This window comes from Clytia hemisphaerica, unplaced genomic scaffold (genome assembly GCF_902728285.1).
Source record: "Clytia hemisphaerica strain Z4C2 unplaced genomic scaffold, Clytia hemisphaerica genome assembly, whole genome shotgun sequence".
NCBI lineage: Eukaryota > Metazoa > Cnidaria > Hydrozoa > Leptothecata > Clytiidae > Clytia > Clytia hemisphaerica.
Window position 1 is genome coordinate 1,265,757 of NW_027103510.1, and position 25,030 is coordinate 1,290,786.

Consider the following 25,030-nt stretch of genomic DNA (forward strand, 5'->3'; position numbering starts at 1 on the left):
ATATGGTATGTCTTCGAGATAATATGTTGTTGTGATCCATTGCGATGCCATGGAAATGAGAAACAAAATCCAAACAGATTGAATGAGATTGATGCTTCGGCTAATGCAATTGAAACCAAATTGTATTCTTTTAAGTTTGTAATTTTGTTCAAATTCTTATTTTAATTTCATGTCCTTAAAGTAAAACACACACAGAAGACGTTTATTAGATAAAAATAAATGAAAAGCTATGTACAAAATTGTACGCTTCCTTGCCGCAAAATTTTTAAAAAGATTTCATATTATGCTTGTACCACACAGTATCGTTGAAACAAGTTAATGCCGTTTTGTTTTTTAGTTCCCTCGATGTACGAAAAACATCTAAATCCTGACCGCAAATAGATGAATCACAAAAGATCATCGAGGAGGTCAGTACACTATAGTCAAGTGTTTGTGAAACTGAACTACAATATCTTTATTGACGTATGTATTTTTCTCGTTTTAGTAAGTTGGTATTCCCTCTTCAGCAAAGCAATTGTAGAATAGTTGGTGAGAGTTGCCATTCATTAATGAATGAAATAAGCTAAAGAAATAACAAATTGAAGCACAAAACCGCTATCTTATTCGAATTCTACCAAAAGTTACAAACTTTTTTTGTCTCCACTGAAGATTATATTGAGGCAGACTTAATCAGGGGCCGCAGCTCCAATTTGAAAGTGATAGGTCCACAGTATACTGACTAGCTGAAATAGGCCTGTTTTAAGGTTATTAGATAGAACTTGGCTTGATTAGTAAATTTTCTTCTTCCTTTGAAAAAAAGCAAGATAATTTAGTAGAACATATTTCTTCAACTACAGAAAAAGTATAACACGTAAAATACTTAATGCTTGATGTCCGAAGGCTCCCCTTTCGCTATGTCAACCAAATGCAAAATGTCAATTGGTAATACATTTTAATACCCGTAATATTTACACGAAATTTGAAAAGGTAACTTAAGTAAAACGTAGTAAAACGCACATCATCGTGTCAATGAATGACCATAGAATATCCGTTAATGTTTTGCAATGAAGTGCTATGAGCAAACAAATTCAATACTTGATGCCTGTTTTTATCGTCAAATTTAATTATTGTCACATGTTTCATATAGAAACAAGATTCCTTCATTATTCCTTAACTTGGGTTACATCCTTAATCCCCTCTTGTATGCAAAAGTTTACAAATCCATAATAACCTTTATTTTACTTATAGGATTAAATGCTAGTACTTTTTGAAAAAAATTGTATATTGTATAGAAATAAAAAATTGGCAAACTGTCAATGCAAAAAAACGACAAACAGTCCCTGAACACTTATAGGAAAAAGAGAAAATAAATTTCCAAAATTAGATATTTTTTGCCATGTTATTTTAGTACATCAGTTTGACTTTGACGAATTTATGAATTCTAAGATAAGTACTAAATTTCCTTGCATTTCAAGTACACGTTTTTTCTATAAGAACAAACTATATAAGAACATAAGACTTTAATGGCCAAAATGTTAAGAACAAGTTAAGAACATTTTAAGGCTTCGTGGACTCGAAAACAGCCGATTTCTTAGGAAAATTGACAAAAATACATAAAGAATGGGGAAAATAAGAACATGTTAAGAACATTTTTAGATTTGAAACTCAAAAAGTTAAGAAAATCCGAAGGCTTCAAAAATTTTGGATTCTTATGAAAAAAACGTGTATGTAATCCCTAGAAGTCTTATAAATGCCATCATCATCCATCTTCTATAACTCAAGCAAGAATGAAAACCTGCACCCCGTCATTCGGAGGTTCAAAGGGAGAGAAAGATGAAAAACATCTCAATCGCAATATTTCATCAAATGGTCTACAAATACAGCTTGTGCAATATTGACGCTAAAACTGTTTGACTTATTTTTCAACTTGTAAAAGTTCTGACCTCAAAAACCCCCAAGTCTAAGCATACATTAACAAAATATCAACAGTACAGTACTTAACATTTTTTTAGTAACAATGTCGCCCAAAATGTCATATTTACCCTATCATGACTTGGAAATGACTATTTTTTTAAATATTGTCAGAAATGAATTGTACTTCATTGCCAAATAATAGTAAAACAAATTTTATATGTCTTAACTATCACTAACTAAATGAAATTTGAAGAAAACGATTTTCTAGATGATTATTATATCCACAAATTTCGTTTTCAACAATGTGTTAATCTGATCTTTCTTTGAAAACTGCTTGAAAGGTAGGTTACTTCACAAGTGTTTGCTAATTTTTTTGTTTGTTGTAATTTTTGCTTTAAAAAAATATGTTAATTACCCCCTAGTCACGCATTTATCGTAAAATAATCATTTTTTTACTAAGCACCTCCTTGAAAGGCTTCCCTACCGACTTATTATCTGATATTCCGATGGCGTATTGGCGGCCGCCCACGCTAAAGCTCTAAAGGAGCGGACCAATATACCATCGGAGACCTATAGTAGTCTTCCTTTGATGTACCGCATCACAGTCGTGTCTAGCCGTCCTTACACTTTTTGCTTGACTATCGGTCGCACCCGACTGAATTTAGCATGAGAATCTCTGCTGCCTGAGAAGGCTTGAGAAATATTCAAACCTTCGATTGTTGGCTGTTTTTGGTTTATTTTGGTGGATTTATCGAAACTTGACAGTTTCATTACTTTTTCAGTATCATATTTAGTATCTAGTGTAATTTCTTAGTAAGTGCACTAAGTTAAAAATGCTTGACATTGATAATTATCTTTTGTTATTTATTTGTTTTTGGTGGTTGACTGGTTATATTTTTTCAAAGGCCAAATCAAAGAAAGCATATCAGGTATGTTTTATTTACTTCTACCAATAATTTTTATGCTGAAATTTTAAACTGCTGCATTCCAATTGAGACCTTTAGTTAGAGCCTGTTGACCGCCCACCATGATGCAGAGCAGCGGACCGTCCCAACCCCAAACCCACATCAACAAACTTGTTGATCATATTCATGACCTGTGTGTTGTTTATTTGGAAAAGCCAGAATCCTCCTTCATCAATAACAAAGACTAACAAAGTTGGAGGGAGGTTCCCATATATTGTATCAGTATCTTGGGGACAAAGCTTTTATTTTTTGGTAAAAGACAACCATCTTTGCCTGTTTCGCCAAACTCTATTTTTAGAGGCTGACATGCATATTTCAGGTAGTGAAAGATCTAGTGCAGGTGTAATTTTCATTTGGTGTGTTGAGGCAAGCTTAGTGATTCTGCAAATAGCAAAAAGTTCACATATTGCTGTATAAATTGGACTAAATTGAGGGAAATTTGGCTCATGGCCACTCTCTTTTAATTGTTTGGTTCGTGACATTGCTTGTTTACTTTTTTAGGCAGTGAAAGGTCTTGAATAGGTGAAATTGTCATTCGATGTGAGGAGACAAACTTGTTTATTCTAGTAGCAGCAAAGAATTCGCATTTTATTGCTATAAATTGAACTGTAATTGGGTTTGGGTTTAGAGCCACTCTCAATAAATTTTTAGTTCGCGTCCTGCTTTGTTTACATTTTTCAGTTCGGAGCACTATGTAGAAATCGCACGGGAAATTTTTTTTGCATGTGTACTCTTAGTTCGGGGCACTAGTAACTTTTTACCGTCCCCAGACTCTTTCTAAATTTTACGAACGCGGTCAGGAGAAATTCCGTAATGCAAAGGTTCCAGATGTTAAAATATGCCCGACCTTCAGAGCAAAGCGTGTCGTAGCATATTTCTACATCTGGTACCAGATAAACCGACTTATAATTATCAGAAGCGATAAGCGATATTTTATGTTAAAATAATTATTGAAATTTGATTCAAAAAATCGATTAATTAAATTTGGACCTAAAATAAGGCTTATCTACACCCCTGTCTCACAGCCCCGGTGGAATTTCTTCCCACAGTGGGGTTGAAAATTGTTATCAAAATACCAATCGGGATAGAAATTCTATTGTTTCTTGGTCAAAAATCCAGTGGGGATCTCTCATAGAGTGTAATTTGGTTTTTAAGGTCAATTTCCCAGTGGGGCTGAAATTGTCCAAACTTTCTAGTGATCTTTCATTTGTGTAAAAACTAGGCGGACCGCGCTAGGCCGCGCAACTTTGGTAGGATTTGGTAGGCTTCAAATCCTACCAAGGAGATTCGATTCTAGCCCTTTGGGCTTATACTTCATTGGTCCCAGGCTATCAGGTGAAAGTAACGTTTAACTTTGTAAACAACACAACTTTCACACACCCCCTTGTTCTGTAACAGAAAAGAAATCTCAATCACGTGAGCGGAGAAATGGCATTTTGATAATTGCTTCAATTATTTGGCAGCCCTTGAAAATTAAATATTTCTTAAACGAAACATGATAAACTTGATATGTATTTTTTCTTCAAATACTAATTACTGTGTAATATTTATTTTTCTTTGCTTCTTAGCAACAATTATAACATTGTCGCTAATTGAAGTCGTCTCCAAACGCTTAAAAGAGCTTGTGGATCAAGATTTCCCCATTTTATAGTAAACCAGGCCTAGACTCACCAAAAAAAAAGCACCAGAAAATATTTTTTCTGGTGTTTGCTGCTGCTTTTGCGAGTTTTTTTCTGGTACATTTAGCAATAGGTGAAATCGAAAGTGCAGCTTTGGGTAAGAAGTCACATATAGTAAAAAATAGTCACTGTCAAAAACGAAATGCTACTTTCCTTAGTTTTCCTCAATTTTTTTCCACTATGATTTTTATGGAGGGGTTTTCACTTTTACAGTATGACGGTATTGGGCCTTTTTACCCCCGCTAAATCGGTATCACGAGAAAAAAACGACGGGATTACGGTATTTCATTTTCTACCGGTATCGGTAAATTGCCTGTTTTTTTGTCGGTATATCGATATTTTTATCGATAAAAAACGGTATTTCGGTATAAAACTATTTACCTTTTAGTTTCTTCATGAGTTCTATTAACCAGTAAAATTTTCTTGCTCGCTTCGCTCGCACAGGTCCTATTGACTTATTGTCATGGTAAGGTTATTCAAAATAAGCAAAAATTTACGATATCTAAACAAATATTTTCGTTATTTTTCTGCGGGTGCATTTTTTTAATGATAACACTTTTGTGATGCAAATACTGCATCCAACGAACGAGTCTAGATAAAATTTCCTCCGTTAGCACTAAATGATATGGTCGTCTCTCCGTATTCACTTATTGCTACTACAATACAATACACTGATACTGCAGTAACTTAGAGACAGTAATTACTGTATTAAGGCCGGCGGTATTTACTCCTTCAATAATTAGTAAAAGAAGGTTCTAAAAACATCTTGTGCAGCATCGAACGATTAAAAAATAATTCACATCATGTTGCACATGATGCGTTTTCAGGCAATCTAGGCATTCTAAATTTTAAATTTTTTCTTGGGCGAAACTCTTGGAACGCCGCACCGGGTACGGCAGGTACGTCACTTTGCCGTACCATAGTTTTGCCAACAAATGGTCAGTGTTAAATAAAATCAAAAATTGTGTGACCAAACAAGGCATACTTGGCTAACAATAGCGTATTAAGGCCGTTTTTCAATAACAAAGAAGAGCGAAAATTGTCGAAAAATTTTCGCGCTCGCTTTGCTCGCGTTCTTATTTTTCATTGACTTTTCTTTCCTCCGATATAGGGGGGTTAAACTTTAGAATTCGCGTCCTCTAGAAGCACCACAACACCACCTCTATGAAGCCTGTGTTGAATTCTACGGCTTCTCAGACCATGAGTGGCCCAAACATCGATTTTAAATTAATTCTCAATATAAAAGACATCTTACGGGTAACTTTGGCGCAGCAGACCTAAAATATTGCTTTATGTAAGCTCAAAGAGCTGTAAATAAGGCCTTAAAAAGTCGACAATATCGAGAATAAGGTCACAAAACTAGCAAAAAACTTTATATATTGGCGCAAAGAATAGGTCAATCTGTTTAAAGACCATAAAAAGGTTAAATCCAGCCCAATAAGGTCACAATCGTTTAACCAAAGATGTAAAAGCAAAATTGGTGCGTGAACGTGAAAATGTTTTTTTTTCGCGCGTGAATACGTGAATTGGCAAAAAATTGTGCGTGAATACCTGAATTGAGGGTTGACTGGGGGGCCTCATAAAGTACAAGACTTATTTGTAAAGTTTCTAATTTGTTACTACACAATAGATTTGATAACTGAAAATTCATTATTTTCGAAAAAAAACATAAATATAATTTCGGTATCGGTATTAGGCTTCTTTCACCGACGGTATTACGGTATTTGACCCAAAATTTTGTCGGTATGACGGTATTTAAGACCCCTAAAAACCCCCCCTTTTATATCTTTAGACTCAGGAATAAGCCTAAGAGAAATTGTGTTAAAGTTTTGTTAAGGTTTGTTGACTATGAAACTTCCCTTACGTAAAAATTTTAGACGGCAATTATGAAACAAATTTTCATATGGGCATATGAAAGAATATGGTAAACGCGGGAAAAATATATGCGCAAAGTTTACAGTCTTCACGGTGGTCTACGGGGAAAAATCGTGGCGGTAAAGTTTGGAACAAAAACTGTAAAGATCCGCCACCACTGTTTACACCACCACCCCGGGCTAACCACCGTTTTCAAATACATCCCGCCTCCTAAACTATTCCCTTTTTGTAGTGAGCCGAAAAACCGAAAATCGAAAAACTTTTTCATTATTTAAAAAAGATGCATAATCATATTTGCAACCAAATTCTTCTATTTACAAAAAACTAAATCATAAATCACATTTTGTAAAAAGTTTGGCTTATCGTGAGTTTAATTTACTGCCGAACCATTTTTAAACACTTTTTTTAAGAACAATGGGGATCAGAAAAGATAATACCTTAATTTACCCTAAAAATAAGAACAGGAAAAAATTGAGAAATTTGCGAAATTTTAGGCTATTTGCCAAAAAAGAATAACAAACAATCCTCAATAAAGATTTCCATGATTCTTATGAAAATTAATGTCTCTTCATTTGTACACTACACGTTTTTTTTTTATAAGAACAAACTATATAAAAACATAAGGCTTCGAGGCCCAAAAATTTAAGAACATTCTAAGAACATTCTAAGGCTTTGGAGACTTAAAAACATGCATTTTCTTAAGAAATTACTTCAAAATGCTTAGAAAATGCTGAAAATAAGAACATTTTAAGAACATTTTTAGGCTTCAAATCCAAAAAACTAAGAACATCCGAAGGCTTCGAAAATTTTTGACGTTCTTATAAAAAAAAAAACGTGTACCGTGGCTTGTTAGTGCCATATGTAAACTACTTATACTTTAGAGGTTCTAAGTCGACTTAGTAGTGCTAAAGTCAACTTGGTAGTGCTAAGTCAACTTTGTAGTGCTAAGTCAACTTAGAAGTGCTAAGTCGATTTAGAAGTGCTAAGTCGACTTAGGAGTGTTAAGTCAACTTAGTAGTGAAGTTGATAAAAAGCGCGGGACTCTCTCTGGCATGTATTTTGTGAAATTTAAAAAAGGTCTGGACCCGAAGCAAAATCGAAAAATCGCACATTGTGAATTGATCTTACACAGCAACCAAACACCACCACCACAACACTTTCTTGAGCTTTACATTACACTCATTTTTCTGCTTTAACTGCATATCATGACCTCGGCCACAAAACATGCCCATTATTGCCGTACACAACATTATATGTCCACCCTTTCTTTGCACATCAATATGTATCCCTTTTATATACACAACAATAGAAGGCCCGCTTCTTACGGAGTTGACTTATGACTTAGTACTTCTAAATCGACTTAGTACCTCTAAGTCGACTTAGTACTTATAAGTTTACTTACAACTTAGCCCAATTAAATCGACTTAGTACTTGTAAGTTGACTTAGAACCTCTAAGTATAAGTAGGTTACACATGGTACTAACAAGCCACGGTAGTACACCCACTTTATAATTTCAACGAAAAATGAAAACCTTGGAGATAAAGTCAAGGACGATCCGACGAACTAATGAAAGTTCTATGGTATAGTATCTAAAGCCTCTATAACAAAATACTAAAAAAATATGATGTGAGTGTGAAATTAAAAAATATATGTAAAAATTTTATCCTGAGTTTAATGGTACTAACCGTTATTCTTGACAGAGATTCCAGTTTGTGAGTAAAACACCCGTAGTCTGTGATATTGTGACAGAAAGGCAGATGCAAATACATTAATGTATTTAAAAAATGACCGAAATAAAAACAATGTGTCCGGAAAAACCTGAACTGATTTCATAAAAAGTAAATCCCTCAGAAGCCACAGAGCTACTTTTGTTTTTGTGAATTCAAAAGATAAGTAATTAAAACAGTTTATTGAAAAAGAAATTGAATATTTAAGTCATAAAAATTGCAGTTAACAGGATTTTACTTATAAAAATCCTGTTCCAATATTTTCATTCAGGGCTACAAAAATGGGTAACTTGAAATGTTTAATAATCGCTCGAGACACTTAATATAAGAAATATTAGCTCCCTAATTAATAGATATTACTGGAATCATCCATTTTCGAATATCCCAATAACTTAATCCATCCTAAAAGACGTGAATGAATCGTTTGGATCCATGTTGACCGAATAATCCATCTCTCGTCGGAATAAAAAATCGTCGCCTCTACTCCAGTTATTTGCACATAGTCATATATTAGAGCGAATGAATAAATATACTGATTTCTTCTCCTTTTGTGGTTTTCCTAAAGTAGTTTCTTGAAAACGCTCTCCAATTCCATTTAGCATGCTCCTCTAATCGTCACATTGCTCTCAACGCCAAACAAACGCCCGACAAACGCCCATCAGTAATAGAAATTTTTCACTTTTCTTTTGATGTAATACATTTAAAAAAGATACGTCGTCATTTAATATCCGGCGTAATCATGCTGGTAGGTCGGATTCCGATTCCCGACATAATGAACCCCGATATTCTTATCACTGGAACTAGAGCCGGGCGTTACACAACACAGCAATACAGACATGATGGCGGCTAAGATCATGGCGCCACATCCCACCCAACAAATGATATTTGACCATCCGTGTTTGTACGTATGCCAAAGATCTTTGAATTCACTTTCAGCGTAACCGAGCGCCGCTAACCCAACAAGGGCTGAAACGAAGATAAGGTTAGATAATTAAATACGGCTTTTTTGTTTAGAGTACAGCTGACCTCTCCAATTCGACTTATACTAATCGATACGCTCCATTATTCGATAATATTGAAAGTCACCGTCAACAAGGAACGACGTTCTACTATTCGATGAAAACCTAATTTTCTTGGAAATCGAATTAGAGAATGTCGACTGTATTCTAATCTTCTACCAGAGGACGATTTCGGGACCGTGACCCATTGAGGTTGCCAGGTTGCGTAGCCAGAGGTGCAACCATTTTGTACAACTGAGAACGCCAATTTGAAAAGATATATTCAATGATATAGAAAAGCATTTACAGTTGACGCTTTCTATCTAATTTCACATTCTACAATTCGATAGGCTTCCTTATTCAATGAAATTTAAAGTCCCCGTCAGCAAGAAACTCTCATAAACGAAGCTCCTTTATTCGATAACCTCCCTTATTCGATGAAAATCCAATTCCCCTTTAAGATCGAATTAGAGAGCGTCAACTGTAGTTACAAACCATGAAACTATAATTAAATTAAGAGACCTAAAACTTGCAGAATCGACTGTATTAGAGCTAGACAGGGTCAGAGAGAACAATAAAGGAACCTCACCTGCCAACAGACCGAATATGAAAGTACACAAAGCGGCGCATCTCCACGATGCTTTCTTCCTTCGATAGCAAATCAAAGTCAGTGAAAGGATAATAGCAATAAAGCACAAAACCAGTGAAACGATCAAGATAATCAACACAATGTCCTTCTCTAAAAATGAGAAAAACAACACATTTGAGATACTGTTAGTTGGTTCATCCACAGATATCTTATATAAAACACTAGATAGAGCTACTCCTTCCCAAGCCTATCTTTCGCCTCGTGGCTTCGCGTCATTCAGGTTTTTTTGCTTGGTTGAACAAATTGCCGGTACCGAACTGTGACCTACTATGACCTACTTTCAGCAAAGATGGCGCATTATTTTTCTTCACCTGCCGTTGCTTGGGATATACATAGTAGCTCTATCTAGTATTTTACATAAGATATCTATGGGTTCATCACCATACGAAGCATTAAACCAATAAGGTTTAGCCGAAGACTAGAGTCCAACCTCCTTATGTATAATTTGAAACCACTTATTTCCTACTTAAAGATTTTGTTTTAAATAAGAGTGATATCGTTTGCTTACTCATCAATTTAAGTTTTGCATTGAATTGACACGGATGTGGAGCAAGATTGGTCAAAAAGAGGAAAAGAAAAACATTTTTATGTTTATATCAGCACAATATAACAATAGAGAGACACCGTCCTGATATGAAATGGAAACACTTATGTAAAAATAAAACCTTTGAGTTGCGTGGTCCGCTTGTTTGACATTCTGGATTGGCAATAAAATTACCGCCGGAACTTGCAAAATTGTAAAACACGAAAACAAAGAAAGTTTCAAAGCCCGGGGTGTACTAGAGTTGCGAGCTGACAGGTATGTGCCGCCCGACCAGAAGTAGACTCTGGTCAAAAACAGACTGGGATTAAGATTTGATTGATGCTTTCTTTCAAATATTTTGTCTGAATGGATTGTTGAAGATAGTAATAGCTACATCTGAAGGTGAGAAACTTGAAGCAGTGCATAGCTGTCCATGTTATCGTTTCAAAAGCTGACGAGTGAATAGAAGACAAGAAGCCCGTCGGGCGTGAAGGCCCAGCGAAAAGTAACGTGTTGAAATCGAGCGTTTTTTTATAAGCATATGTTTTTTGGGAAACAAGCTCAGTTATGCTTAGAGATATTTTAGACTCAGGCTTGAAGTATGTTTATCATATGCTTATTTTTCCGAAAAATTCGAGTCTCTAATTTTTCCAAAATCTGCCATTGCTATACATGAGGATAATAAGTAATGACACAAAGATTTGTCATTACGTTTTCTATAGAAAAAAAAAATTCACTAACACACCTCAAAATCAAGCTCAGTAATATGCTTGTAATATGCTTATTTTTTAGACAAATTTAGGTCTTGGTATGCTTATAAACGTTATGCTTATAAAAAACATGTAATACAGCAGAATTAGGACAAAAGAGGGAACTATTAAAAATATTTCGCAAAGATCAATAAGCAGGGGGGTTGGAATAAGAATGTCCTGGGTAAAAATATATAATTTGCGGGGGGGGCAGCAATTAGGTACCCAAGAGTACGAGTTTCAAAAATCGTCAATTTTTTTACCCATTTTTTGCTTTTACAGTTTTGCCTGTAACGTCAGTCTTTGGCCAATGAAATATTTTACCAGGCCTTAGCAGCAGACCCCCCTCGCGAAAATGTCTTCAACTACATTCAACTTTCCAATAAAATTCTAGCCTGGGTATCCAGACTCAAAATTTCAGAAAAAAAAAACAATGGTACAAAGTTTCTAAAATTTTAGAGTCCGGTGTAACTAAAAAAGTCGGGTACAGTTTGTTTGATACTGCCTGTGAGTGAACCCTTGTTGACCGACCATCAAAACTTTGAAAACCCAGGCAGACACACATAATTAACTTACCATAAAACCTCTTTCACAAACTCAAAAAACTTTCAAAACTACTTTAAACTATATACATCAAAACATTAGCCACATTTTATAAAGGCTACTTTCCAGCGGCCATTTTGTTTAGAAATGAACCTGTGTTTTCATTTTCATTTGTTTTTTTTTTATCACAAGGTCAGCTTTTTCCATAAATTATGCGCACCCATAGAAAAACTGGAAAAATATAAAAAAATCTCGCAAATATTCTGCTTAGTGAGTGGGCGCTTTTTAACGAATAAAGTGCATTCACATATGCAGGGAGAAATATCCCTGCAGGCATGTTAGTTGGACCAGACCGTAAACCAGAAAAATAATCTTTAAAAAACTAGACGGTGAAATAGTTTACGGTCTGCATATCCAGGCTAATAAAATTCAATTAATGTTCGAGTTAACAATTAATATGACAGATCCAGAAATGACCATTTTCACTGTTTATGCATTGCAACCATGAAAAATGTTTCAATCTAGTTCAAATTTACCCATGAGCTGCATTTAAGTGTCCATTAACAGATTCCAGAATCAGTTTATATACTTTAAATGATTATGTGATCGATGTGAGTCGAGTTTGAAACCGACTGACCGTTTTAATGCGACAGATCCAGAAATGCCCATTTTATTTAATGTGTAGAATCATGAAAAAAGTCCCAATCTTGTTCAAATTTACACATGAGCTGCATTTTAGTCTCCATTAACATATTCCATAATCAGCTTATTTGAAATAATTCTGTGTCGAGTTTGATAAAACAAGCCATCGCACCTTTCGTCAAACGAGACAGATCCAGAAAAAATCATTTTCACGCACGCGTAGCATCATGGAAAAAGTTCCAATCTTGTTCCAATTTACACATGAGCTTCATTTCAGTTTATTTATTTCTTTATCAGAAGCCATTATTTCCTAAAAATAAAGTCTTTTTGAAAACAAGAAACTAAAAATGAAAGTGATTTAAGGTAGAATTTTCACTTTATGAAAACTTGAGCAAAAACTATAAGATATGGCAGAATGTTGAAAAAGGTTTATAAAGAAAAATCTTTACAAAATTTCTTTGATTTGAAAATCTCTTGACCACTAAAGCAAAGAAAATGTTCAAGAAAGTATGAATCAACCTCCTCGCTTCGACCGCCATCTTGTTTTGTTTTGAAAATTGTTTTGAAGGAGCGCGGAATCAGAAAATATATCTTTTATAGCCAGTATCTGACTTTAGCAAGCTTTTCCCTGTCCAGACGGCAAAAAGTGTGGTACTGGTTTTAAGCGCCGCTTCTACCAAAACGGACGGACAGACCTGGACAGACACACGTACGAACAGAACGTTGCAAATGAAAGGCCCACTCGCTTAGCGCTGGGCCAAAGAACAATTTCCATGGTTAATTTCAAAATGCTTTTTCATAAATTTTGTTATTTGAGTTTTTTTTTATCTTGAGTTTCAAAAAAGTTTCACTCTTTGATAACAAGGAATATAAATAAGGAATTTTAATACTTTGATTGTCATTATCTTGGTACCACGCTTTACACTACAGCATGGTTTGAGTTGATTAGACCGCCAAGATATGTGATTGTTTACTATGCTTTGGACGTTTCGCGAGCAGAAACTTTCGCTATTTACGTGAATTCTAGCAAGAATCTAGAAAATTTCTAGAAAATTCTTGAAGGGGCCATTCGCAAAAGTTTATGCTCGCGTTATGTTGGACACCCCCTCACCGGAGAATTTGGCAAAAGTTTTGTCGCCGGTAGGAGATTACCCTACGATTTTGGCCGCACTGAAAATGGTCTTTGATTTCATCCCCATTCGAAATTCAAAGAAAACAAGTGATACTTTTATGGACCTACCTGGTTATGCATTTAACACATATATAATTGATATCTACGTGAGCGTGACCATTAAACAATCATTCAGAACACAAATAGTGACGATCTATTAAAATTAGTAGTTTGTTTCTTATAAAAAAACGTTTAGAAACCAAAATTTCATGCTCTTGAAACATTCTTTCATACTCAAGACTTCATGAGCAAAAAAATATATCTCATCAAAAAATTCAGTAATTTTAAGAACATTGATGTATGCTTATTAATAGTGATTCTTATAGATAAAGAAGCGTTTTTTGAGCTGAAAAATTCTTTTTTTCCAAAAATCTGCTTGAGCCATCTTTTACCTACTTTCATGCAAAAAGTCAGAAAAAAACAATGATCCAATATTTCACAAAGTCCAAAAAACCTTTTTAGCCGTTTTTAGCTGAAATTTACCCCAAAATTTTTTTCCCCAAAAATCGAGCTCCGTCACATTCGAGGGTTTATAGTTATGCATCTTTGTGCAAAAAATCATAAAGAATGAAAGAGCCAATCTCGAGAAAAGCTAATACCTAAGTAATTGATATTGTGCTTATAAAAAAATATTGTGCTTATAAAAAAATATTGAATTTGGCCAGTTCTTCTATAAAAACACGCCAAGCAACCAAAATTTCATGTCTAAACACACATATTCTTTAAAAGTAAGCCCTCATGAGCAAAAAAAGCATCTATATCATGAAAAAAAATTAGTAATTTGACTAAGATCATTGATGTATGCTTATTAATAGTGATTCTTATAGATAAACATGCGTTTTTTGAGCCAACAAAATTTTTTTGCAAAAATCTGCTTGAGCCATCTTTTACCTATGATGGTACCCTACTTTCATACAAAAAATCAGAAAAATTTAATGATCCAATTTTTCACAAAGCCCAAAAAACCCGTTTTTCAGCCGTTTTTTGGCCCAAATTTGCCCCAAATTTTTTTTTTCGAAAATCGGGCTCCGTCACATACGAGGGTTTATAGTTATGCATCTTTGTGCAAAAAATCATTAAGAATGAAAGAGCCAATCTCGAAAAAAGCTAATACCTAAGTAATTGATAATGTGCTTATAAAAAAATATCGAATTTGGCCAGTTTTTCTATAAAAACACGCCAAGCAACTAAAATTTCATGTCTAAACACACATAATCTTTAAAAGTAAGCCCTTGTGAGCAAAAAAAATCTCACATTTTGGCCACCACCATTTTGCACCTTTGTACCAAAAATCAAAAGATTCCTATGATTCAATCCTGAGAAAAGTTGGTAACAGACGAACGGACGAACGAACGGACGGACGAACGAACACAGGTTAATTTATAGAACCTCCACCCCATCGGGGTAGGTCCAAAAATGCCCCTCAAGAACCTGGATTTACGGGCTTGGAATAAAAGAATTTCTATCAAAGTCACTTCTCAATCAGGTGACTGATAATGAAAATGTTTCAATAGACCAATTGTGTAATATTTCCCTAGGCAAGAAACTTGGTAGATCGACTTAAAACCAATTCACTGAACTTGGTTCTAGGTCCAATCTTTTTTCTAGAAATAGATTTTGATTGTAAAATTTATATATATATATCCCAGTTGGAACTACGATAGAAATTTTCATCCCCACTGTGTGGAAAAATTTCCAACTGGAACCCTGAGACAGGGGTGCACGTAAGATTATAAACAATCAGCATAACACACGATTACCGTATGTTTTAAGCTTAGTGCACACTACATCAAGATAAAAGATTATAAAACAAGTGTACATCAACCATTTCCATTTTCAGACATGTTATAGAGTGGCTATTTGTAAGATGTTTCGCATACACCATACTTTAACAATGTCATAATTAAAAGTTATCGCATGAATAGAGTCAGAATATCAAAACGGTTTGATTTTAGTAGAAATTTATCTTTTCTTTTGCTCTTCGTCTTCACAAAAAGTATCAATCTTCAAAAAAGTTCTCAACAATTCACCGGCCAAATTAGAAATTGCAAAATTTCAGTTAACCTTGACTACTTTAAGCTAATTTAGCAATTTTTATAGGCTTATAAGCGCTATATTCGAAGTCCTAACTGATAACTTGGCAGTGACAGTGTAACGGATGTAGCGTTAACCTAGAGCTGGCGTAAAAAGGGCCAATTAGGGGAGGTGACGTGCGGGTATTTTGAAGTGACAAAACATGGGTTTTTTAGATCTGTGTTGATAGTGATTAAAGAAAAACGAGTGGCGGTATTTCGATGTTGGCGACAATAGGATACGCCAATGCTTCGCATCCTCCCCTGTCCTGGAATGAAATGAAAATATCATACCTTTGGAAAATTCATCATTATCAACTACGAATTTCAGAATATCTTCACGATCTGCACAAGTGGATTCATCAATATTCACTCCTTTTGTATCACAATTTTTGGTAAGACCTCTTTGTTGTTTAAGTACTGTAGAAGTGGTTCCTTGATGACTTTCTAAAACCCACCAAGCTGGTCCGAGAATCCCAGCGATGATTCCAGCAATCCCGATTATATATCCGATAATTGAGATTCCCAATAACACAAATGCTCCACTCGACCCCATGATTTTGTGTTTGTTTTTGTGTTTGTTTTTTCTATGAATAAGTAGAGAAAAGTTATGATAATGCTCTTTATTACATAATACAATATCAATGAGGCTCAAAACACCAAAAATTTGAATAGAATATACAGAATAGACTTGCTAGAACTAAACTACTAGGCATAAGCTATTGAGATCGAAAAAGATTTTAAGTACATTTTAAAACATATTAAGATTAGACGGAGACTAGATCATACAATCTCTTGGGGAAAATGTTTCTGACGGAAATGAAAGAAAGGTGCCAAGTGGTAAAACTTCAAATCAATTCGCTAGATGACAGAATAAAGTAAAGCAGGGCCAAACTTGCAGGTTCTTGGATCACACGTTGATCAAAAATGGTCAAAAAACGGTCAAAATCTTTAAAAAATGAATTTTTGACAAATTTTTGCATTTTTTACTTTTTAGCATAAATTCTCGCTGGAAAAACTCACTCTTAAATTTTTTATTGCTTGACCAAAGAGGCCAATCCAATTTCTACTAATTAGACCAAAAATGACGAATGTCCGATATACCCGCACTTAAAAGATTAAGTAAGACTAGAAGTAAGACTAATAGCATACATTCTTTGAACTTTCAGCATTATGGATTTTAATATGTGTAATTTTTTCAAGAAATCAAGCTACAGAACAGACTTCGTAACCAAATACTAAGAACAAATTAAGAACATTTTACCAAAGCTTTGCTGAATCTAAAACACTCAATTTCTTAGGAAATTAAGCCAATTAAGCTGTAGTTTTCAGAAGGGAGGACAAAAGAAGATTTTTAAGACAAATTTTAGACTCACAAACCTAAAAAACATCCGGAAGCTTTTGCTCTTTCTTATAAAAAAAACATGTATCTGGATGGGAAAAATGCTTTTCCATGAGAATTGACGAAAGAAATTCACAGGTATTCGTATTACAGTCTAGAAAAAAAGAAAGTTTAGGAGGATAAAAAGTCAGACGTTATTTTGATGGCAGTTTCAAGTTTTCAAGTTTCAATTCTGCCGAACAAATATACGATAAACATACAAAAATACAACCAGTACAGCTCAAGCTCAAAACTATAGACCAACTTACTGTAAAAGGGTCAAAGAATCAAAAAAGTCAAAAAATCAGATATACAAACAAAAATACTCTTGCCCAAAATATAAGAACAACATAAGAACAGTTCGAGGCTCAAAGTGAAAAAAAATAAGAACAGTGTAGCCTTAAAAATAATTTATTGGTTTTTATAAAAAAAAGTGTAAAAGAAACCATGAACATCATGAAGAAACTTGCAAAAGTTCAACACCAATGCCAAAACTTTCTCTCAACAACGGCATAAGATACTACACTGATCTTACATGATTCAATTTAATTAACGACCACTCATTTAACTCATTATTTTATTCATGTTAGCAAATTGTTCACTAATGATGTCATTAACGATGAAAAAGTTTAAATGTAATTACATTTTGTGTTTTTCATTGATACAAGTTCCCCACCTGACATAAATCCGCAACAGTCAGCAAAATAGAAACAAAACAAAAACAATATTCTTCAATAAAAATGTTTGCTTCACTTCATCTTCCTTAACTTTTCTTTCACAATGAAAAGAGAATAACGATATAACTATTCAACTTTGCTTGAAACTTTCATGTACTTTTTTTGTGGCGATACAGTAAACAAGTTACATGAAAGTTTGTGACAAAAATTGGATGTTTTTTTATACCACTCCCTTTTTTTGAGTGATAGACTAAGGCAGATTTTCTGAAGATGAATTTTGAATCTTTTTCTCCCAATTCTACTTTAATTCTAGTTTATCCGTAAAACTTCTAACTACCACATACACAAAAAGCTCTTTCTCAATTTCGAAACATCGTAAATAACAGAAAATAAACTTCACAAATATGAATCAAACAAATTATAAGCCCTTTTTCAAAAAGAGTTTAAGGTGTAAAACCAATATACTCCAACACATTTAGCAAATATTTTCATATGTCCTTCATGATAGAGACTTCCTAAAACTTACAATTTCATTTAGAACAACTGTCCAGCATTTCATCCTTTTTCATCTTCGAAAATTCAAAATAAAAACAAGTCGACAAATACTTCTCATTTTCACTTACGTTGGAAAAGAACTTTTACCTTATAACAATCATTACTACAGTATATAGAGAGCCTTCAAAACTCATAAATGTTTTTATTGTAGAGCAGAGTATTAAAGTAAAGCAAAAGTTTTTTTATAGTATACGTAAGAAATAATATATGATAAATAAATAAGAAATGTTCGTATTATGATATGAAAGCGACCTGCAGATAATAAGTAAAGCATTTAAAAGACGTCCTTCTTTTAAACTAAAAGATTATGAATGATAAGCGAATTCATAGCTTGATTCTCTGTTCATATAACTATTTACTACACCTTCCTTTAAAAAAGTACGTCACTTTGTCCTACCCTACTTTATAAACAGGCCAGTTTCCTTTTGTAAACCTTAGAAAGTCATTTTACAATAAAACTGTGCCAACATTTATGTCTTTGACTCTTGTCTGAAAGTCATAACATGTTATAGAAGCAGCATATTTTTTTAGTACATAAGCGTTACAAAACAAAATCTCTTTTCAACGAAATTCAAATTTGACTATTTTTTTAAAAACTATGTAAGTATTTTCTAATCTTGTGACATTATTGTTGTATTTGTCATGTATAATATGACACTTCAAATATTTGTTCTATGTCATGAAAATTGTACGTACACGAAAATAGTACGACACCAAGATACTTCCAATACTAATAAGTCTTTCTCTTATACTGCCAACTTTACAGTAAGTCTGTTTTCTTTCACTGTAATTTCAACCGTTATCAATGAATCTTTTCGCAATGAGGACTTTTTATAAGAACATCGAGAATCTAATTAGTATGTTCTTAAATGAATTGTTATTCTCAGATAAATAGGCACTAGAACACTGTTTGACTTCTTTTAATGAGTAGATGATTTTTCTAACAGTTTCCGTGATTTAACAAGACTAAGTGAAAGTACCTTTCAATGGCTAAGGTTAAATGCAGATTTTCACACCAAATTACAATGCACCTACCTACTAAGCGCTACTAACATCTTAATATGTTCTTATAAACAATAGAATTGGGGTTGTAAGACATTTGATATGTGTTAGATTATTTTCGCATTACGAAGCTGTTTGATGAGTCAACATAGACAATGTATGTAATTACATCCGCGTTTTTTCTTCTATTAATTAATACCAATTTCTAAATATACGATAAGATTTCAAAAATATTTCTAAATGTATCGAAATTTTTGAGGAAGTGATACTTGCAAGTCACCTAACATACTTTAAGATTTGAGATTTTGTCTTCTGATGATTGATGAATGGGCCTCCAACGGTTTGCGTGAATGCGTGAATGGGCTTTTTCGGTTGCGTGAACAGTGAAAATAGACGTCGTTCATAATCAATCAGCCAAAAAACAATGGTACTTATCATTTACACACCGTAGCACTAGTACGGGATCATACCACAGATATCTTAAATGAAACACTAGATAGAGCTACTCCGTCCCTATTTGAATCAAAATAATCCCCTATCTTTGATAAGTAGACCATAGTTCGGTGCCGATAATTTGATTGATGAAGCCTTTGATTGATGAATCCCTGCCATCTTTGATAAGTAGATCATAGTTCGAAGCCTATCTTGCGCTTCGTGGCTTCGCGTCATTCAGGTTTAATTGCTTGGTTGAACAAATTGCCGGTGCCGAACTGTGACCTACTATGATCTACTTTAAGCAACGATGACGCATTATTTTGCTTCACCTGCTGTTGCTTGGGATATACATAGTAGCTCTATCTAGTGTCTTATATAAATGAATATAAAAAACACAGTAGTGTACACTAGTAGTACACTACTGTGTTTTTTATGTTCATTTATAAGTTTTAGCACAAATATAAATTGACTTTTACGGTCACTTAGTGTTTTATATAAGATATCTATGGATCATACATCTACGATGTCTGTCGCAGAATCCTGTCAGACCCACATGAAAATTCGGCAACGAAACATCTCTAGTGAGAGAGACAAGAAGCCAAAGCCTTAGGAAGGCCTGCAGGACATAGCAATAGTCAAATGTTTGTTCACAATGCGCACATTTTGTACAAGAAGGTGTTGTTTCTTCAAAAACGGACATCAAGACGGTTGACATGCTAATGAAACGACCGATGTGAGGCAAAAAGTGCTATGAAAATTTAATTTAATGTTACACTTAACCAACCCACTTGAAAAGAGACTGAATATTTTGAGAATCCCGACTGGATTTTTTAGCTTTAAGATTTTTGAAATTCCCACCCCCTCCCCCATTCAAGGCAAACGTTTTCATCCGGACCGTGCTATTTGAAGGTCTACTGCTCATTTCGCAATTTTTCCGGAATCAATTTTTCAAATGATGGTAAAGTAAAAAAACAAAACAAATGGAAGATGTAAATTTTTAAAATTTATATAAAAAAACATTACAAATAATTAAAAATTCAAAAAATAAGATTGTTATAAAAGTTTATTTTTCCTTTACCGAAAATTTATTGACCTCAAAAAGAATTGTCGGGAATTTTGAAGAATGGCATTAGATATTTATTGGATGTTCGATTTAAATTCGTAACATTTTGAATATTTTTAAAAATCTTACACATTGCATCAAAATTATTTATTCGTGATTACTCTTTAATAAAATTAGAATCAGAATTTCAATTTGGTTCAAGAGTCATGAGGCTGAAAAGGATTTTCGGCAAGATTTTAGCAGCATTTTTATTCTTTGTTAGAACGAGATCGAAAGAACAAGTTTATCGGTACTTAGAGATTGCCATATTTCTTTTTGTTGTGATCGTCAATTTGAGTTTTATTTTGGGAGGTTTCAAAGGTATATTTCTTTCCTTCTTTTGTAATTTTGCAACTAGTTTTCGATGGTTTCCCTTCGGCAAAACAACAAACAATAAGAATCTTGATCAACCCTTCTATTGCAAGGTGTAGTTTGTTGTACCACCTTGACGGTAGCTTCCAGAGCGAGTGAGACTTTTACCTTGCACCTGGTGTAGAAGCTTTCCTCTGGCAGTCTTAAGTTCTGAAGGTCATGAAAAATTTCAGCAACGGCAAGGTTTGGATTACAGTATACTCGCGTGCCATGCAGTTTAGAACGACTTCGAGGCTTAAACTCAATGATAGGACCTTTTCTCTACTAGTCAGCCTCTGTATCACTTTTTTTTTAGGACTCGCCAGCGATGGAAAAGAGACGAAGAATCCACAGAAAGCAATCGGTGATAGTATTGGTAATCGTAAGTAAAAAGATCCTGAGTATTCACGTTGTAGTCCTCGTATGAGAATTTTATGAAAGAAACAAGTCATAGTAATTTTCTCCTGTCAAAGCAGGTCAAAGTTTTATTTATACTACAGTCTACTTCTGGCTGAACTTTCTTTTTTGACAATTTTTTGATGACTCTGAGTCAAGTGAATTAATCTTAGTATCATCCAGTCTATCAAAAAAGGTCAGCTTGGATGAATCAATTTACTGTTCTTTCTTTTCCAGCCACTAATTCATCTTTCGAAGTGGAAATCACAAAGCAAGGGAGAAGTCAGGTGGTAAAAAGTCTCAGTGATGTCGTATCAAGCGCGAGAGCTCACCTCAAGGCGCTCAAAAAACCAGGTAGATTAAAATATTTGTAAGCTATTCATGATATGCACCATTGCAATGTCTTCTAACATTACATCACGGACCCAACAGCTCATTGGTTGTAACTGACGTATTGGCTGATTTTACGTCACTTACAACCAATGAGCTGTTGGGTCTATGGTGAGATGTTGAAGACATTGCAGTGATGTATATCATGAATTATAGGCACTTATTTATTACGTCTTCGAAAGTTTTCGAGTAATTTGGGGTAGGCTACTAGCATACCTTCGATTGGTTTTGTCATGAGGTGTGCAAATTTCAGCGAGAAAGGATATTATTGTTAAGAACATCATGAATTGACAATTGCATTCCTCCTGCGACGACACAAGATAAATCAAAAGATACAAACTTCAAAAAACTTGCTTGGACTTGTTTTTCAAGTATTATCTCTTATAACAAAAAAGTACGCAAAATAGTAATTAATTATAGGGGACAAATTATTTCGGAAAACCACCTAAGTTCAACAGCAACTACTTTTTATCAACATTTTAGCCTTTGGAGACATTCGTAATATGGAGCGCTTTTACGGTAAATCAACATTAGTTCTTGGCAAACGGAGACCTTCTAACGAGAAAGGTAAGAATTTATTTACTTTGTGTTTGTAATAACACAATCTCGTAGCCAGCGCCACTTGCAACAAACACAATATCGTAGGCAGCGCCACTTGCAACACCACCTTTTACTGATGGTCGTGATACAATCGTGAGCCTTATCAGATTATCAAAAAGAGAACTAAGAGGCTGGGTTAGAAATTGGCGATTGTATACGGAAGAAAATGCTTTTTAAAGTATCATTCATACGAGAAATTGTAATGAACTATTTTGAGCAATGTAAGCTGGTCAAAGATCCTTTCTATGCTTGGCGAATGCCTTGTTTGATAGTGTGTTTATACATCATTTCTTGAAATATTTTATGAAGACAGAGCTATATACAATGTGGGGGATTTGAATAAAAAACTAGTGTATATGTATAAGAATATTTCATTTCCTACATAAGTTGCGCGTGGTTTTCATACAAACGCTGGAAGTAACATTTACCATCAGAACTTGTAAAAAGATGTAAACGCGAAAACAAAACAAAAAGTACTGGATTCAATCCGCCATTCGGAATGCAGCGCATAGTTTAAGGCTTTATTTTCCTTGTATGGGAAAGATTGAAGCTTTGCCTCTAGCCTTCTGCTTTAAATTCAATGCCTAAAGGTTGACAAATAACTAATGATATCTTTCTTTTCAGCATTTTTAGTGTTCGGAATACCAACAGTGAAACGTAGCCATGCTTATTACCTAATGGATACTCTCCGCTCCTTAATGTCACGAGCGCCGGATGATGTCAAAAAACGTAAAGAAATCTTAATCATTATTTTGGTAGCAGATCAACGAAAGGATTACCTGAGGCAAGTCACTATGGATGTCAACAGTGAATACGAAACGGAAGTCAAGAATGGTTTGATTCAGGTAATAGTACCAAATGAAAGCTTCTATCCAAACATGTTCAATTTACCACAACTGTATGGAGATGACCAGAGACGTGTTTATTGGCGTTCCAAACAATCTCTAGATTACTCATTCTTGTATTACTATTGTAAAGAATTGGGTGAATATTTTGTGCAACTAGAAGATGACGTCATAGCAGCCAGTCAATACTATAGGAAAATGAGAGCTTTCATAAAGAAGAATGAGTATAATAATTGGTCAGTGTTGGAATTTGGATCTCAAGGTTTCATTGGAATGACATATCGTACCAAACACCTGAAAACCTTATCCAAATTCATTCGATTCTTTTATTGGACAAGACCAGTGGATTGGCTGTTCCGCGATTATAATCAAATCTACTTAAACGGAAATCCATCTAATTTCCGGATAAGACCACCTGTTTTCTTACATGCCGGAAAATTCTCATCACTTGATGGGCAGGTTCGGAAACTCGGAAGGGGTGCGAAATCAGCACAATCTCGAACCGAACGAGAACAGTTACTTCATTGGCCAGGCCAAAGACGATATCAATCTAAAGAAGGCAATCCACTCGCAAAAATCACTTCAACTATTGACCAGCACTTCGGAAGCAATCGATTAAGAAATCCGTACGGTCCCAAAGGTGTATTTTGGGCTAAGGGTGTCCATAAGAAAGACAATATAACCATTCAGTTTAACAAGACGCAGAATATTTCTCAAATAGTGTTCGTGAGTGGACCAGAAGGGTTTAAGAATGATCGATTTTATACAACCCGGTTGTTTGTTTCATATACTAAACCATCTATTGATGGTTGTAGTGACTTCGAATCTGTGGGAGTATTTGGTACACCGATTGTTCAATATAAGATTGAAGATGATGTGAAGAGACCAGTTTGGTGTGTGAGATTGATGCTGGAGAAAGTGATTCAGAAACGATGGATTATGGTGGAAGAAATTGCTATCCATGTTGATAAATAGTTAGTAGAAGGGAGTTCACACCCCTGTGTCACAGACTCGCTGGGACCCCAGCCCACTGAAAAAAATGGCAAAAATTTCGTCCCCGGTGGACAAAATACCGTACAATTTCAGCCCCACTGGGAAAGTGACTTTGATTTCATCCCCATTCGAAATTCAATGCAAAAATTTGCTGTCCAAAACCATCCCATTTGGATATTTTATTGTTCATCGGCTTCATTATTCGTCGGCTATAAAGAGTCTTCGGTTAAAAATTTCTACAAAAAGCGATGTTTTCGAAAACTAAAATGGTACATCACAAACCTCAGTTGGATAATTGTATCGTCATTGTAATCGCTTTTGCAAGGTATTGTTCTCAACCATTATTGCCCGTATTGGACCAACAGGGTTGTGCTTCTCAATTTTCAACTTCTTCGTTACAAAATCATAACCGTCATATTTTAATTTTATTTTACTCTAGAATTTTTTTCATTTTGTGCTCATCTAGGATAAAAAATAGAAATAGATATACTTGATGTTTATTCCCTAAACATTCTAAAATTTTGTTTGGAATGAAACAATTTGACAAGAGAATATTCGAAGTTTCTCATTGAGCTGTTCAAATAGACAAGTTCGGAGATGAAATATAAACACCCAGACCTGAAAAACAAACTCATTTAAAACATAACATTAACATGAACAAAGGCTTTTGAAAGACGATCCTAAAGGTTTTCCTGGAATAAGACAGCATTTTTGCCATTCACACGAAAATAAACTTTCCAATAATCAATCCTAAAGTAAGAATTACTTTTATGTCAAAAGTTAACTTCAAAATTTTACTCTTTTTTAACAAAATAG

The 25,030-nt window shown here is 34.4% G+C and overlaps 3 protein-coding genes across 3 annotated transcripts; 2 read left to right on the forward strand and 1 right to left on the reverse strand.

Annotated features, from left to right (window-relative positions):
- Positions 1 to 8,835: 8,835 nt before the first annotated feature.
- LOC136799098 (uncharacterized) lies at positions 8,836 to 18,586 on the reverse strand. Its single transcript, XM_067055784.1, has 3 exons — positions 15,782 to 18,586; positions 9,728 to 9,877; positions 8,836 to 9,106 (listed from the first exon to the last, which is right to left on the reverse strand). The coding sequence occupies exons 1-3, from the start codon at positions 16,041 to 16,043 to the stop codon at positions 8,862 to 8,864; spliced, it is 657 nt and encodes a 218-aa protein (XP_066911885.1). The 5' UTR covers positions 16,044 to 18,586; the 3' UTR covers positions 8,836 to 8,861.
- A 2,160-nt stretch (positions 18,587 to 20,746) lies between these two features.
- LOC136799019 (uncharacterized) lies at positions 20,747 to 22,819 on the forward strand. Its single transcript, XM_067055699.1, has 5 exons — positions 20,747 to 20,960; positions 21,307 to 21,372; positions 21,624 to 21,740; positions 22,260 to 22,343; positions 22,764 to 22,819. The coding sequence occupies exons 1-5, from the start codon at positions 20,807 to 20,809 to the stop codon at positions 22,817 to 22,819; spliced, it is 477 nt and encodes a 158-aa protein (XP_066911800.1). The 5' UTR covers positions 20,747 to 20,806.
- Positions 22,820 to 23,004: 185 nt separating this feature from the next.
- Positions 23,005 to 24,763, forward strand: LOC136799099 (alpha-1,3-mannosyl-glycoprotein 4-beta-N-acetylglucosaminyltransferase A-like). Its single transcript, XM_067055785.1, has one exon. It carries the CDS (start codon positions 23,054 to 23,056, stop codon positions 24,194 to 24,196), a length of 1,143 nt encoding a protein of 380 aa, XP_066911886.1. The 5' UTR covers positions 23,005 to 23,053; the 3' UTR covers positions 24,197 to 24,763.
- The last annotated feature ends 267 nt before the right edge of the window (positions 24,764 to 25,030 follow it).